The sequence below is a fragment of the Nomascus leucogenys genome, chromosome 8, assembly GCF_006542625.1.
Source record: "Nomascus leucogenys isolate Asia chromosome 8, Asia_NLE_v1, whole genome shotgun sequence".
NCBI classification, from domain to species: Eukaryota; Metazoa; Chordata; class Mammalia; order Primates; family Hylobatidae; genus Nomascus; species Nomascus leucogenys.
In genome coordinates this window covers 17,067,788-17,082,667 of record NC_044388.1, presented here as the reverse complement: position 1 = coordinate 17,082,667, position 14,880 = coordinate 17,067,788, and the positions used below count along the sequence as shown (strand labels likewise).

The window sequence follows — 14,880 nt, the reverse complement described above, 5'->3', positions numbered from 1 at the left end:
ACTGTTTCTGCTTGCATTTTTTTCCTAGTATCTACACTACCTTTTGATATGGTTTGGATTTGTGTCCCCACACAAATCTCATGTTGAACTGTAATCCCCAATGATGGAGGAGGAGCCTGGTGGCAAGTGACTAGATTATGGGGGCGGATTTCCCCCTTGCTGTTCTTGTGATAATGAGTGAGTTCTCATGATATCTGGTTTGAGATGGAGTCTCACTCTGTTGCCCGGGCTGTGGCACGATCTTGGTGCACTGCAACCTCCACCTCCTGGTTCAAGTGATTCTCTTGCCTCAGTCTCTCGAGTAGCTGGGATTACAGGCATGTGCCATCACACCGGGCTCATTTTTATATTTTTAGTAGAGATGGGGTTTCGCCATGTTGGCCAGGCTGGTCTTGAACTCCTGACCTCAGGTGATCCACCCACCTTGGCCTCCCAAAGTGCTGGGATTACAGGCATAAGCCACCATGCCTAGCTGATATCTGGTTGTTTAAAAGTTTGTGGCATCTCCCCCCGCTATCTTTTCCTCCTTCTCCAGCCATGAAAGACGTGCTCACTTCCCCTTCACTTTCGACCATGATTGTAATTTTCCTGAGGCCTCCCCAGTGGTGCTTCCTGTACAGCCTGTGGAACTGTGAGTCAATTAACCCTCTTTTCTTTATAAAGTTGGACGTGGTGGCTCGCGCCTGTAATCCCAGCACTTTGGGAGGCTGAGGTGGGTGGATCACTTGGTCAGGAGTTTGAGACCAGCCTGCCCAACATGGTGAAACCCGTCTCTACTAAAAATACAAAAATTAGCTGGGTGTGGTGGTAGGTGCCTATAATCCCAGGTACTCGGGAAGCTGAGGCAGGAGAATTGCTTGAACCCAGGAGGCGGAGGTTGCAGTGAGCCAAGATCATGCCACCGCACTTCAGCCTGGGTGACAGAGCAAGACTCCATCTCAAAATAAAAAAATAAAAATAAGAATAAATTACTCGGTCTGGGGTAGTTCTTTACAGCAATGTGCGAACAGATTAATACACCTTTATAGATCTTGACAGTGCTTAAATCCATTTTGCAAGAACATGGTAAGTCTTTCTATATGCTAAACTTTTTAAAATTTCTTCAAAGCATTTTATAGGATTCCTTATATAAAAATCAGAAGCTCCCATACTACATCTATCTGCCTTCAGCACACGTGCCACTAGTACTTTCCTCTACTTAAGAGTAGATCCCAGTGCCTCTCAGACTCAAGCCTCCTGCAAGTCTTCCTTCTCTTATCTGCATCATCAATTGGCTCTCTAATAGCAGTCACGCTGGCATATAGTTATTTCTTCTTCTTTTTTTGAGACAAGGTCTCAGTTTGTCACCCAGGCTGGAGTGCAGCGGCATGATCACTGCCCACTGCGTCCTCTATCTCCTGGACTCAAGCAATCCTCCTGCCTCTGCCTCCCAACTAGCTGGGGCTACAGACGTGCACCACCACACCCAGCTAATTTTTGTGTATTTTGTAGAGACAGGGTCTTGCCATGTTGCCCAGATTTGTCTTGAAATCCTGGACTCAAGTGATCCTCCCGTCTTGGGCTCCCAAAGTACTGGGATTATGGGCATGCAGCAATGAGCCTGGCTATTTCTTCTACCTTAAAAAGAAAACAACCTTCTTTTGACCCTACTTTGCCCCATAACTACAACTCCATTTCTTGGCTCCCCTTTATGGCAAGACTCCTTCAAAAATCGTTGTTTACACTCAATGTCTCCGATTCTTCTCATTTCTTTATGAACCCACACCAGCTTCCACCTCCATCATGCCACCAAAACCCTTACTGTTATGATGACATCATTAACCTTCATAATGCTCAATCCACTGGCCAATTTTCTATTCTCACCTTTATCTTTGAGCAGTCCTGGACATAGTTAACCCCTCCTCCCTCTTTGAAATACTTGGCTTCTAAAATAATCTCTAGGCTTTCCTCCTCTCTTATAGCTCCTTCTCAGTCTCCTTTGCTGGTTCCTCCTCTAAAGGTGAGCACCTCAAGGTGTTGCTTAGAACTCTTTTCTTTGGCTGGACGTGGTGGCTCACACCTATAATCCCAACACTTTGGGAGGCCAAGGCAGGAGGATTACTTGAGTCCAGGAATTTAAGACTAGCCTGAGCAATGTGGTAAGATCCCCGTATCTACAAAAAAATTAAAAATTAGCCAGGTGTGGTGACATGCACCTGAAATCCTAGTTGCTTTGAAGGCAGAGGTGGAAGGTATTGCTTGAGTCCAGAGGTCAAGGCTGTAATGGGCTGTGATCATGCCACTACACTCCAGCCTGGACGACACAGTGAGACCTTGTCTTAAACAAAACAAAACAAAACAAAACAAAACACAACCTCTTTCCTTTCTTTGCCTTCTCCAACTCTCTTGGCATCTATTCTCACATGGCTTTACACATTACATACAAACTCAGAACCCCAAATTTTTATCTCCAGCCCAAACCATTCCTCAAACTTCCAGCTATATTTGCAACTGCCTATTTAACAACTACTTGGATATCTAATAGGCATCTCAAACTTAATGTGTCTAACATGTGAACTCTTGGTCTTTAGGCTCCAATCCCAACCTGTTCTGTTCAACTCAGTTTGGACTGGCAACTCCATTCTTCTCATCTCTCAGACCAAAAATTTGAAAAGAATCAAATTTTAAAACCTACCATATATTGTGGAAAACTGATTTCAAATGACTGAGAATTCTTAACATCTAGACATCCTCGTAAAACTATTTGAGTTCAAAGATAAAAGAAAAGGCCAGGTGTTGTGGCTCATGCCTGTAATCCCAGCACTTTCAGAGGCCAAGGCAGGCAGATCACTTGTTATCAGGAGTTCAAGGTCAGCCTGGCCAACATGGCAAAACCCCGTCTCTACTAAAAATACAAAAATTAGCCCGGCATGGTGGCGCATGCCTGTAATCCCAGCTACTCGGGAGGCTGAGGCAGGAGAATCGCTTAAACCTAGGAGGCAGAGGTTGCAGTGAGCTGAGATTGTGCCATTGCACTCTAGCCTGGGTCCTGGGTGACAGAGCGAGACTCTGTCTTAAAAAAAAAAAAAAAAAAAAAAAAAAGAAAAATCCACATGACCTCCAGGCAAAAAGATGAAATAACTTACAAAGACAAGTAATTTAATTAGATTGGCATCAGATTTTTTTCAAAAACAACACATACAAAGCAAGACAGTAGTGGAAGAGCATTTTCAGGAAACTCAAGAAAAAAAACTGCAAGCTAAGAATAGTACATCCAAACAATTTGTAGAAGAAGCAAGGCCATAGTAAAAGTTATGAATATGCAGAACTCAAGGAATACTGTACACATGTGTACACACAGATTCCTGAGGAATCTGTTGGAAAATGAAATTCATCCTACCAAAAGTGACAGGTAAGCTTCAAAAAGAAAAGTACGCATTTCATATATTCGATTGTAGAGTTAAGACCAAAACGAGGGTGGGGTCTGTGGGTTGAAAAAATATATTTTCCCTCCTGACAAAGTAAAAAAATATGCAATGAAAAACAGAAGAGAGAAAAGGGGGAAAGAGAATAAGATCTTCTATATAGGCAATTAGTGGGAGTCAAAAATATAATTTAAAACTGAAGAATACTATTTAAGTAAGAAGAGGTACTCATCATCATGCCCAGCTAATTTTTCCAACTTTTTGTAGATGTGGGGTCTCACCATGTTGCCCAGGCTGGTGTCCAACTCCTTGCCTCAAGTGATCCACCTCAGCCTCAATGTGCTGGGATACAGGCATGAGCCACTATGTCCAGCCATCCTTAAACTTATTTCTTTTTGAGACAGGGTCTTACTCTGTCACTCAGGCTGGAGTGCAGTGGTAGGATAATAGCTCACTGCAGCCTCAAACTCCTGGGCTCAAGCCATCTTGCCGCCTCAGCCTCCTGAGTTCTAGGACTATAGGTGCACTCCAGTAAGCCCAGCTAATTTAAAAAAAAAATTTGTTAGAGATAGGGGTCTCTCTATATTGCCTAGACTCGTCCAGAACTCCTGGTCTCAAGTGCTGGGATTACAGGTGTGAGCCACCACACCCAGCCCCTTATACCACTTTTATTTTGCAACTTTTTGTAAGTTAGAAATTATTTTGAAGTAAAAAGTGAAATAAAACAACTTATAATAGCAAGTATCAGCAAAGATGAGGAACACTGGGTACACTCAACACACTACTGGTGGAAGCATAAACTGGTATAATCACTTTGGCAAAAAATCTGTCATTCTCTACCGAAGCTGAAATATAACCCAATAATTTCACTTCTAGGTATATACCACATAGTAACACACACACATAGACTCCAAGAAACATGCACAAGAATGTTCACAGTAAAATGATTTTGTAAGGGCAAAAAACTAGTAACTAACTAAATGCCCATCAACAGTACACTGGAAATGTAAATTCTGTATATCCATACAAAGGAATAAATAAATGAACTATATTTGCATGCAGCAAAACAAACACATCTAAATAAGGGTTAAAGAACAATAAAAAAAAAAAGACTCAAAAGAATACATACTATGATTCCACATATTTAAAAGTCAAAAACGAGCATAACAAAACTATAGTGTTAGAAGTCAGGAGTATACTTTAGGGAGGAAACAGTGATGGCGCCACAAGGAAGGGTTTACAGTACTGACCATGGTCTCTATCTGAACGTGTATAGTGGCTTCCCAATGATTAACCCTGATATTTCATGAGCAGTAAATTTATTGTACTGCTTTGATGTATATTAATTAAAAATTAAGTTTAAATAAGTGGTGAGTTTTTTTTGGGAGGGGGCAAGGGTGAGGCTTAATAGATGGTCAATTTTGTGATTATTCCATGGGCCCTTTTATGTTTTGAGTAAAGAATTCAACATACCATATTAAATCAGTTTGAAGAACCACTGATTATAAGATGAAGCATTATTTATGTGCCATCAAAAAAGAAAGAAAAAAGAGAAAAAATATTGCTCAATAAACTATGACTCTAAACAATAAAATCTTTAAATGTGTTTTTTGTACTGAGGCTATTCAGAACTATCAGCTTTCCACTGCAAAACTTTTATTGCAAAGTATCTATATAAGAATGGTCTCAATGACTGAAAATATTTCTACTATTTTCTTGCCTACTAATATTATTACATTTGCTCTTCAGAGAGTCTGTGAGCTATGACACTTTAGAGATCACCTGGATTTTACAGATGAGAATGATGAAGCCGAAAGAGGTTGACTTGCTTTTAAAAGGTAGTAGGAGGCAAAGAAGAGGCTTGATCCTACACCTCACAGTTCCCAAGACTGATTTTTCTCTATGTCTTAAGGGATATGGACCTGAGTATTAATCACAGTACAAAATGTTACCTCAGAAGAGATTTCATGTGAAAACTTAGAATTTTGAGTTTAATAGTAACACATTTTTTTTTCATGTGCGTCACTGGAATTCTGACCAAAAATAAAGACATAAATTAGCTTGGGGAAAACTGTCCTGGATATCAATTAATATTTATTTTCTGAATATAAATAATCTATAAACTTTTTAGTAAGTCTGCTCCAAAACAATAAAAATTATTAAAATATTGCTTCTAAATACCCTACAAGCAAAAATATCAACACATGAATGAGTAAAATAATTCTTCAAAGGTTCATGGATAAAGAAATCATAGACAGTGGGTTTGAACAGCCACTTAAGAGGTCAAAAGCTACTAAAGAAATAATGATGAAAATCAGCTTTGGAAAATCAAAGAAAATTATCTGGAATATTATATTAGCCCCTGATTTACAAATGCATTTTTCAGAAAGGGAGCCATACTATAATGCTCACGAGATCAAACTAAAACACAGACTTAACTCATGTCTTTACAGGAAACAATTCAAGTAAGGTGATATACACACATTTTCAGAAGGCAAATCGTGGGTGTACTCTGAGAACCAATATATAAAGAAGCAGTGTGTTTACATTTTATAGCTTATAAAGTGATTTTATCATTTGATCTTTATAATCTATGAATTTTCAGAGCGAATATTATCTTTGTATGAAAAAAAAACTGAAGCTCAGATATGTTAAATGTTTGGCCTAGTCATACAGTTCAAGATCGATCTAGTACTTGAACCCAGATGTCCTAATTTCACACCATATTTATCTATAGCTGTTACCTTAACCCTAAATGTATACTGGGACTCAAAACATTCAAACTCAGTAACATAAATCTACTTGCCAACGTCTCTGGAAAATTTATTACTACACTTCAGAGGTGATGCTGAATTTGGTGCTTTAACTTTATAAACGGTAAAACTGTTAACTCTGGGACCACTGCCTATAAACCTTACCTTCACATCAAAGGAAGGCTTGAAGAGTTTGTCCTTGGACAGGAATTTTGATGGTGTATCCAGGTGTAATGAGGGCTCCTTCTGAAGTGGCTGTCCTACTGCTGGGGAGGCTGCGACCTGTCTGGTATGTTGAGAGACCACAGCACGGAAAGCTTTACTCTGAAAGCGGTTCATATCTAAAGGTGTAACGACAGTTTTTCTGTGAGTTTGCAGGCGTGTGCCAGGATGCTCTGCAGTATCTGAATTTAGATTGATTCCATTTGTTATTTCTGTTTCCAAACTTTGTTCTAGAGATTTAAAATGAAAAGAAACAAATATGAGCCACTAATGCCCACTTTTTTCCGGTACACAAGAAGTAATATTTTACATCTGTTTTATTTCCCTTCTTTCTTGCATAACTCCTGGGCTCAAGTGATCCCTCTACCTTGGCATCCTAATCTAACTGTTAGTTTTCATGTCAATTCTCAGGTACACTTTAAATCACAAAATTATATACCTACTTTCCAAGAAACAAACCAGATTATGCATTAAATATATGTTGAGTTAGACAAGCACATTAACTGAAAAAACAAAAATAGATTTCCTGTTTCATCTTGCTATGTCTCAATAAGCCTATTTGCCAAAAATTGTTATCAGTGAATGTCTTTCTAGTCAATGACAGAGTAAAAAGAAAATCTGAATTACAGGTACTCAGAGCTAACTACAGTCTAATTTTGGAAAGTCCTTAATCAAATTTTAATATGATCTAAACATCACTTAGCCTCAGTCATAAAATTACCAGTCTGTCTGGCAAAATAAGTAATGACTCTGAGAGGTATTCCCAAGCTGCTGATATGTCCCTGAAGTTTGCCGAGGGATGCTATTATCTTACAAGAGAGGGTACTGCATTCTTTCACCTCTGCCTTCCACCTTTTTTCAACATTTAACAAAAAAACTTATTAGATAGCTACTCCATGTCATGCCTAGTGTTAGACATGGGAAATACAGAATTCACAAGACATGCATGTTCACTGCCTTTCTGGAACTTTAAATTCAGCAGGGAGACACAAAATAAACCACCATTATAACACTGAGGTAAGAGATAAAAGGGATGATACAGAGTGTCATGGTGAAACAAAACATTACACCAAGACAAAGGCCATACTTGGTGAGTCAAGAATGCTTCCCAAGACAGTGTGGCGATTCCTCAAAGATCTAGAACTAGAAATACCATTTGACCCAGCGATCCCATTACTGGGTATATACCCAAAGGATTACAAATCATGCTACTATAAAGACACATGTACACGTATGTTTACTGCAGCACTATTCACAATAGTAAAGACCTGGAATCAACCCACATGTCTATCAATGATAGACTGAATTAAGAAAATGTGGCACATATACACCATGGAATACTACGCAGCCATAGAAAAGGATGAATTCATGTCCTTTGTAGGGACATGGATGAAGCTGGAAACCATCATTCTGAGGAAACTATCACAAGGACAGAAAACCAAACACCACATGTTCTCACTCATAGGTGGGAATTGAACAGACACAGGGCAGGGAACATCACACACCAGAGCCTGTCGTAGGATGGGGGGATGGGGGAGGGATAGTATTAGGAGAAATACCTAATGTAAATGATGAATTAATGGGTGCAGCAAACCAACATGGCACACGTATACATATGTAACAAACCCGCACGTTGTGCACGTGTACCCTAGAACTTAAAGTATAATAATAATTAAAAAAAAAAAAAAAAAAAAAAAAAAAGAAAGCCTTCCCAGGCAAAGTGGTATCTTAGCTGAGAACTGAAAGATAAGCAGGAAGAGCAGGCAACTGTGAGGTGGTCTACAGGAAACATGCAGAAGCCCAAAGATAAGAGGAGAGAGAGCATGTTAACTACATAGTGTGTTACTATGAGCCATAGAAGGAATCAACAGTAAATAAGAGCCAAGCTTACATCTTTAGACTTCAAACACTGAGACCCTCACTGCACCCAATGTGAAAAGCAAAAGTCAGTGACCTTTCCTAAACACAAGCATTGGCACATTTATATCCCAGAAACCATCTAGTTGTAAATATATATAAAAGAACAGAATAAAAGTATTAACCTTCTTTAGATGAATTTTCAATCAGAAAATGGCTTTCGTCTGCTCTCTTTCCCGTTTTAGCAGTCTCCAACAGCCAAGCTATAGTAACTGCAGGTAAATTCCACTTCTTTGCAGCTTCATATTTAGAGCCGCCACGTTCTTTCAATATAAGATGAGTACTGGCAAACATGCCTTTCTTTGCATTGGATTTGCGAACAAAGTATTCTTGAACACTGAAATTTATATCAAAGAAGTGGAAATGGTCACATATACAATTAACCCGCAAAACTAACAAAATTTCCAACACAACAGTGTGGTTAGAGATCATGTAAGTATAAAAAAACACTGATTAAAAGTTGGTTTACTCTATCTGAAATTAAGCTAATCCCCTTACAAATGCTTACCCTAGGGTAAAAATGTATTGCTGTAACAAACTTTTTATAAAAACGTAATTAGACATGCAAAGAACAGACAGCAAAAATCCTTTTTTTGGATTTTTCTGGACAACATAGCAAGACCCTCAAAACAGGGTCTTGCTATGTTGTCCAGACTGGAGTGCAGTGGCACAATCACAGCTCACTGCAACCTCCGCCTCCTAGGCTCAAGCCATCCTCCCACCTCAGCCTCCCCAGTACCTAGGACTACAGGTGTACACCACCACACCTGGCTAATTTTTGTATTTTTTGTAGAGATGGGGTTTCACAATGTTGCCTAGCCTAGTCTTGAACTCCTGAGCTCAAGTGATGCTCCTGCCTCAGCCTCCTAAAGTTGGGATTACAGGCGTGAACCACCTCACACAGCCAAAATTACCTCCTTAATTAGTTATCACCCCCACGCCTTGTCCTTTCCTCCCAAAAGAAGGCATAGAAAAAATGACAGGAGCAAAGTGTATAAATAACATTATTATTATTTTTTTAACCTACTACAACTTTCCAAAGCATTTCTACATATTATCTCATTTGATCCTCTCAATATTTAAGTATAGACATGGGAAAAAATACAGAGAAATTAAGTGCCTCAAGATCATAGGATATTAAACACAGAGAATACGGGGCAGCAAAAGAAGTCTACGACTTGAGATTGAACAGAATTCCGTGATTTCTTTTATGACTTCTGGGTTTTACGTTCTAGTTCCCAACTTTTCAGGTTTTTAAATTTCTCATATTTCCTAGCACTTTTTTTCTATGTTTTGTGTTTATCTTAGTACTTTTATAACTTCATTTTTTAAATGTAACCCACCAATCCATTCAGTACTTATTTAGATATGAGATACTGCTCCAACTTTAATGAATCCTATTTATTGAATAAGCCATGTCTTCCTTATATATATTTGAAACGTCACTTTTATCATAAATTCCTTTTTACATTTGGGTCTCCTGCTACATTTGCTGTCCATTAATTAAACTTTCTGCTACACGCAACCACAGTTATTTAGTGAAGTTTCACAAAATACATATTTGTATGTTTGTTTTCTGAGACAGGGTCTTGCTCTGTCCTCTAGGCTAGAGTAGAGTGGCGCCATTGTGCCTCACTGCAGCCTTGACCTCCCAGGCTCAAACAATCCTCCCACCTCAGCCTCCCAAATAACTGAGACTACAGATTTATGCTACACTGCCTGGTTCATTTTTAAAATTTTTTGTAAAGACAGGGTCTCAGTATATTGCCCAGGCTGGTCTTGAACTTGGCCTCCTGCCACAGACTCTCAAAGTGCTAGGATTACAGGCATGAACCACCACACCTGGCCACAAAATATATTTTAATAACTGTTAGGGCTAGTCCTAATTATTCTGTTTCAGAATTTGCATGACTTTCCTGCTGACTACAGCTTTAGCTGTATCCAGTGGAGTCTGTTGTCATGTATGTTATTATCTTCCACAATTTCAGTTTTAAAAGAATTTTATTATTTCATATAATTCAAACAGAAAACAGCAAAAAAAGAAATATACAGCTTAATGAATTATTATAAGGTGAAACCCTTAAGTCCACCACCCGGGTCAGAAGACAGAATCTTGCTAACCACCCCAGAACCTCTCCAACATGCCATATAACCCCCCTTCCCTCCCTTCTTAATAGTAGCCACTATTTGGGCTTTTTTTTTTGGAGACAGGATCTCACTTTGTTGCCCTGGCTGGAGTATAGTTGTGTGATCATAGCTCACTGCAGCCCCGGTCTCCTGGGCTTAAGTAATCCTCCTGCCTTAGCCTCCTGAGTAGCTGGGACCATAGGCACATGCCACCATGCCTGGCTCATTTTTAAATTATTTTTTTAAATAGAGACGAGGTCTCACTATGTTGTACAGGCTGGTCTTGAACTCCTGAGCTCAAGCAATCTTTTAGCCTCCCAAAGTGCTGGGATTATAGGTGTGAGCCACTGTGCTTGGCATATTTGGACACTTATAGTAATCACTTCTTTACTTTTCTATAATCAAATAATGGCAACTTTAAAGACTACATTTAGGCTTTTGCTTTTTCAAGTCTTTTAGCTTATAGGTTCCTACCTTCTTTTCCATGCCCTTAATAATATATTTGTTGAAGACACTGGATCACTTATGCCAGAGTTGTACTAAAGTCTGGGTCTTGCTGATTATATCACTGTGGTATAGTTTAACATGTTATTCTGCTGTTTGCATTTCCTATAAATTGGGAATTGGATCTAGAAGCATCATCAGATTGAGGTTTGATTATTTCGGCAAGACTACTTCAAAGTGGTGGTGTATTCTTTGTAAGAAGGCACATCATATCTTGTCCCTTTATTGTGTGATCGACTATTGATGTTCAATGCCGAGATTCTTTCATTCATTAGGGGTTACAATCTTATCATTCCTTATTTATTTGTTTGTTTGTTGAAACATCTTTATAAACGGAAACCTTGCTGTATCCACTATCATGTTACCCTGATGCAAACTGCACAGGAAATGCAAGGTAATTACTTGATCCTTTCCTTTTGTCAGCTTTCAAAGTAATGGACTGGTTCTCTACCATCTTTCAAAGATGACCAATTACCTTACTTTATTTGGTGTCATTATGAAGTCACAACTTAAACACTATTTCATGTGTTTGGACCCACCGCAGTTATTACCTCTAATGATACCTAAGTTTTCATCTTTGGACAACGGAGGTACTTTTTTTTTTTTAAGGCTAGTCAAGTGAAGCAGTGGGAGTGGAGAAGGAACCACACAACATCCATAAATATAATAAAGACACCCAACCAAATTCTAACTTGAATGCTCTCCAAGAAGTCAAAATAAATAAAAAGATACACCAACACAACAGGTGCATTAAAAATATTACATACCTTGCTCCAAGGAGGTTTGCTAGGAATGTTAAAGACTCTTTTTCTGCTCCAGCACACTGGCTAAATGAAATAACACAATCCTCTAAAGGAATCATTCCTGTCATTACTGGGACTGGTGTGAAGAGAGGATTCGACTTTGGATCAAACAAAGTCTGATAGTCTATGCAAGTAACCTTTTAAAAACAAGAGAAACAGTAAAGCCAACCTGAAATAAGCAAAGCAGTGGTTAACATTGGTTCAGGTACAGGAGCAATAATTTAGTTTTGATAAGAAGAAATTTTACCTTAATACAAACTTGTGTATGCTCATTCTCAATACATTTCATATCATAACGTTAGAGTATATATATACATACACACATATACATACATCGACTAATTACATTAGGCTATTAAAATCAGTAAGATCTATTATTGAAGTTACTGAATGTTGCTTTAAATTTCATTCCTTCTAATGTATTAGTTTATACTATTTTTCTCATAATTCTTGGAACATTAAAAAAAAAAAATCTACAGTGAAATTACCAGTGATGCTTCGGTTGTGAGAAAACAAGACAAATAGCAGGAGATGACCCTAGAGTGACCTCCTAAGAAGGAATGTTGCTGCTGTGGCCCTGGGAAACAGTAATCTCTACTGTATCGGGATTAGGCCAAGAAGCTTGCACATTTAATTTTAGAATTTCCCTTGCTAAAAGCAAAATCAAGAGTGTTCAAGTCCAAACATCGATTTACTGTAACCGAACTAAGAAATAAACATTAACCTTCTTGGCATTCAAATATCCTTCAATACTTTATTTCAACCACTAGTGTTGTCTTACCAGCCACGTATTTGTAACAACTTCTCCCACAGTGGCTTCCACTTCACACCCCAGCAGAGGAACCACAGCATAATCAGCAACAGTTCTGCTCAGAAGGGACGTGATTTTCCCAGCATTTTCTTTTATGATGTTTGCGATGTTAGATTCATTTTCATTACTAAAACCCAAAACGAGGAAACTCTTTTGGCTAAATAGGCCTTCTTCAGTAATTGTAGAAACATCAGGGACACAATGACTGACAGAAGACTGGTTTTCTTCTTGCAAAGAAATGTGAGTAGAATCATTCAAGGGCTCAGCATGAGTAGAATCATTAAAGCGCCTAACTTCAGACTTCTCGGCTTCAGACGTCTTAGCCTCAACTGAAAGAGAAAAGTAGATGTTTTCTAACGAACAATTTACCTTATACAGTTTACTTCCTAGCAAGGATATTAATGTAACATGGAATTTGATAATTTTGACCATACTTAGAAAACTAAAGCTTACGTGTATAATAAAGGGATATGGATTCACCCCGTCTTCGGGGTTACCAAGAGTCCTTATCAGTATCACCATCATCCATTAGGAGGGACAAGAGCAATCATGTTAGTTCTAGGTATTCCTAGTATAATGGAAACTTGAATTAGTTTAAAATTATATAGCTCCAACAGGACCGTCTTAGTTCCAAAACTGGTTTAGATGATTCACCATAAAATTAAGAAACTATCATTAAGAAAAAAATTAACAAGTCTAAATGGTATAACTGTCAAGCCCTTAACATGGAACATGTTAACATGGAAATAACTATAAGGAAGTGGCTGGCGAATCCTAAAATATTTATTGTCTACTCCTTTAGAGAAAATGTTTGCCCTGCTCTGTGATTCCAACAAGGCTGGAAGCTATTCGAGAATCACTCTTTCATTTATATAAGCACTGTGACTAAGTGCTTTACATGCATGTAATGCTCACATAATGCTAACTGTGAGGCTGATACTATCAGTACATCCCTTTTGTACAAAAGGAGTCTCAGGCTTGAAGAGGTTATGTAACTTGCCTAAGGTCACACAGTTAAGTGGCAGAAATGAGATACGAACCAAAGTCTGTCTGACTCCAGAGTTCATAACACCATGTTATAGTGCCATCTTCGTACTTCTATCCTCATCTCCAATAGACACTAGCATTTTCATTTTTAAGTAAATTGTAATATATATTAAGAACTTGTAAATTAAGTACATTGCAATATATATTAGGAACTTATGACTTCTACTAAACATAAGTATTAAAATTGTACTTATTCACACTAAGGAAGTGTAGTTTTGTCTAGAGAGTTTACTGATCAGTAAGTCAGGAGAGCTGGGTTCTAGTTTTATAGTCTTTTTGACCCTTGGTTTCATAATATAAGGAATAAAGGGTAATAGTATACTTAAAATTTATAGATATACTCATGAGAATGAATATACTTAGATGGAATTAAAGGTGATGCAATACTACAAAACATTCCGGAAAGTTTTTTAAACAGTTTTGTTAAAATGTAAACAGTTTGCTTTGTAAGTAAAAACATTTTTAATTTTTGCAAGTACAATTATTTTGCAGTCACATCTAGGAGAAAAAAATAACTTTGTTCGATGTCTATATGTTGTTGGTAAGATGTGAAGGAGGAAGAAATCCAGTAGAATTTTAGACTACTACTATAAAAACAAAGTAGAAATACTAAGTTCTTATAAACCATCAGTAAAACTCTGAAGTTATTAAGAGACTCATAATAAACTAACATGTTCTACAGTAGTTCTTTCCATTTATTTTAGCAGTAGGATCTCTTTTCAAACAGACTGCACCCAAAAGCCTAAGAGATACTACGTAATAACCCTATCATTCAGAAAGCTCCCCTCGGGCTGGGTGCGGTGGCTCACGCCTGTAATCCCAACACTCTGGGAGGCTAAGACAGGAGGATCACATGAGGCCAGGAGTTTGAGACCAACCTGGCCAACATGGTGAAACCCTATCTCTACTAAAAATACAAAAATTAGCTGGGTGTGGTGGTGCACACCTGTACTCCCAACTACTAAGGAGGCTGAGGGAAAAGAATTGCTTGAACCTGGGAGGAGGTGCAGTGATCCGAGCTTGTGACACTACACTCCATCCTCAGCAATGGAGTGAGACCCTGTCTCCAAAAAAAAAAAAAAAAAAAATCACTTTCAGTTATACCACAGCATCCTGGAAAATTAAGATGATTTCCTGATGTGATACAATACTAACGCATAAGTAAATGGTTTGAGAAAAGTCAATTTTGTAGTACAGAACTAGTGTAAATAAAAAAGGAATGCTAGGAATTTCCTCTCTAGAAATATGGTGGGCTAGGATCTTTGAAACCCTCTCACTAAAAACACTTCAAA

General features: G+C 38.2%; 1 protein-coding gene across 1 annotated transcript in view; it reads right to left on the bottom strand.

Moving 5' to 3' along the window:
- Nucleotides 1–14,880, bottom strand: part of TOPBP1 (DNA topoisomerase II binding protein 1) — a 62,038-nt gene that overhangs the window by 31,565 nt on the left and 15,593 nt on the right. The window contains exons 11-14 of the mRNA XM_003265238.4: nucleotides 12,512–12,870; nucleotides 11,695–11,867; nucleotides 8,422–8,633; nucleotides 6,323–6,609 (exon numbers count right to left, since the gene is read on the bottom strand). Of these exons, the coding sequence (XP_003265286.1) occupies nucleotides 6,323–6,609; nucleotides 8,422–8,633; nucleotides 11,695–11,867; nucleotides 12,512–12,870 (1,031 nt within the window). The remainder of the gene's footprint in view (nucleotides 1–6,322; nucleotides 6,610–8,421; nucleotides 8,634–11,694; nucleotides 11,868–12,511; nucleotides 12,871–14,880) is intronic.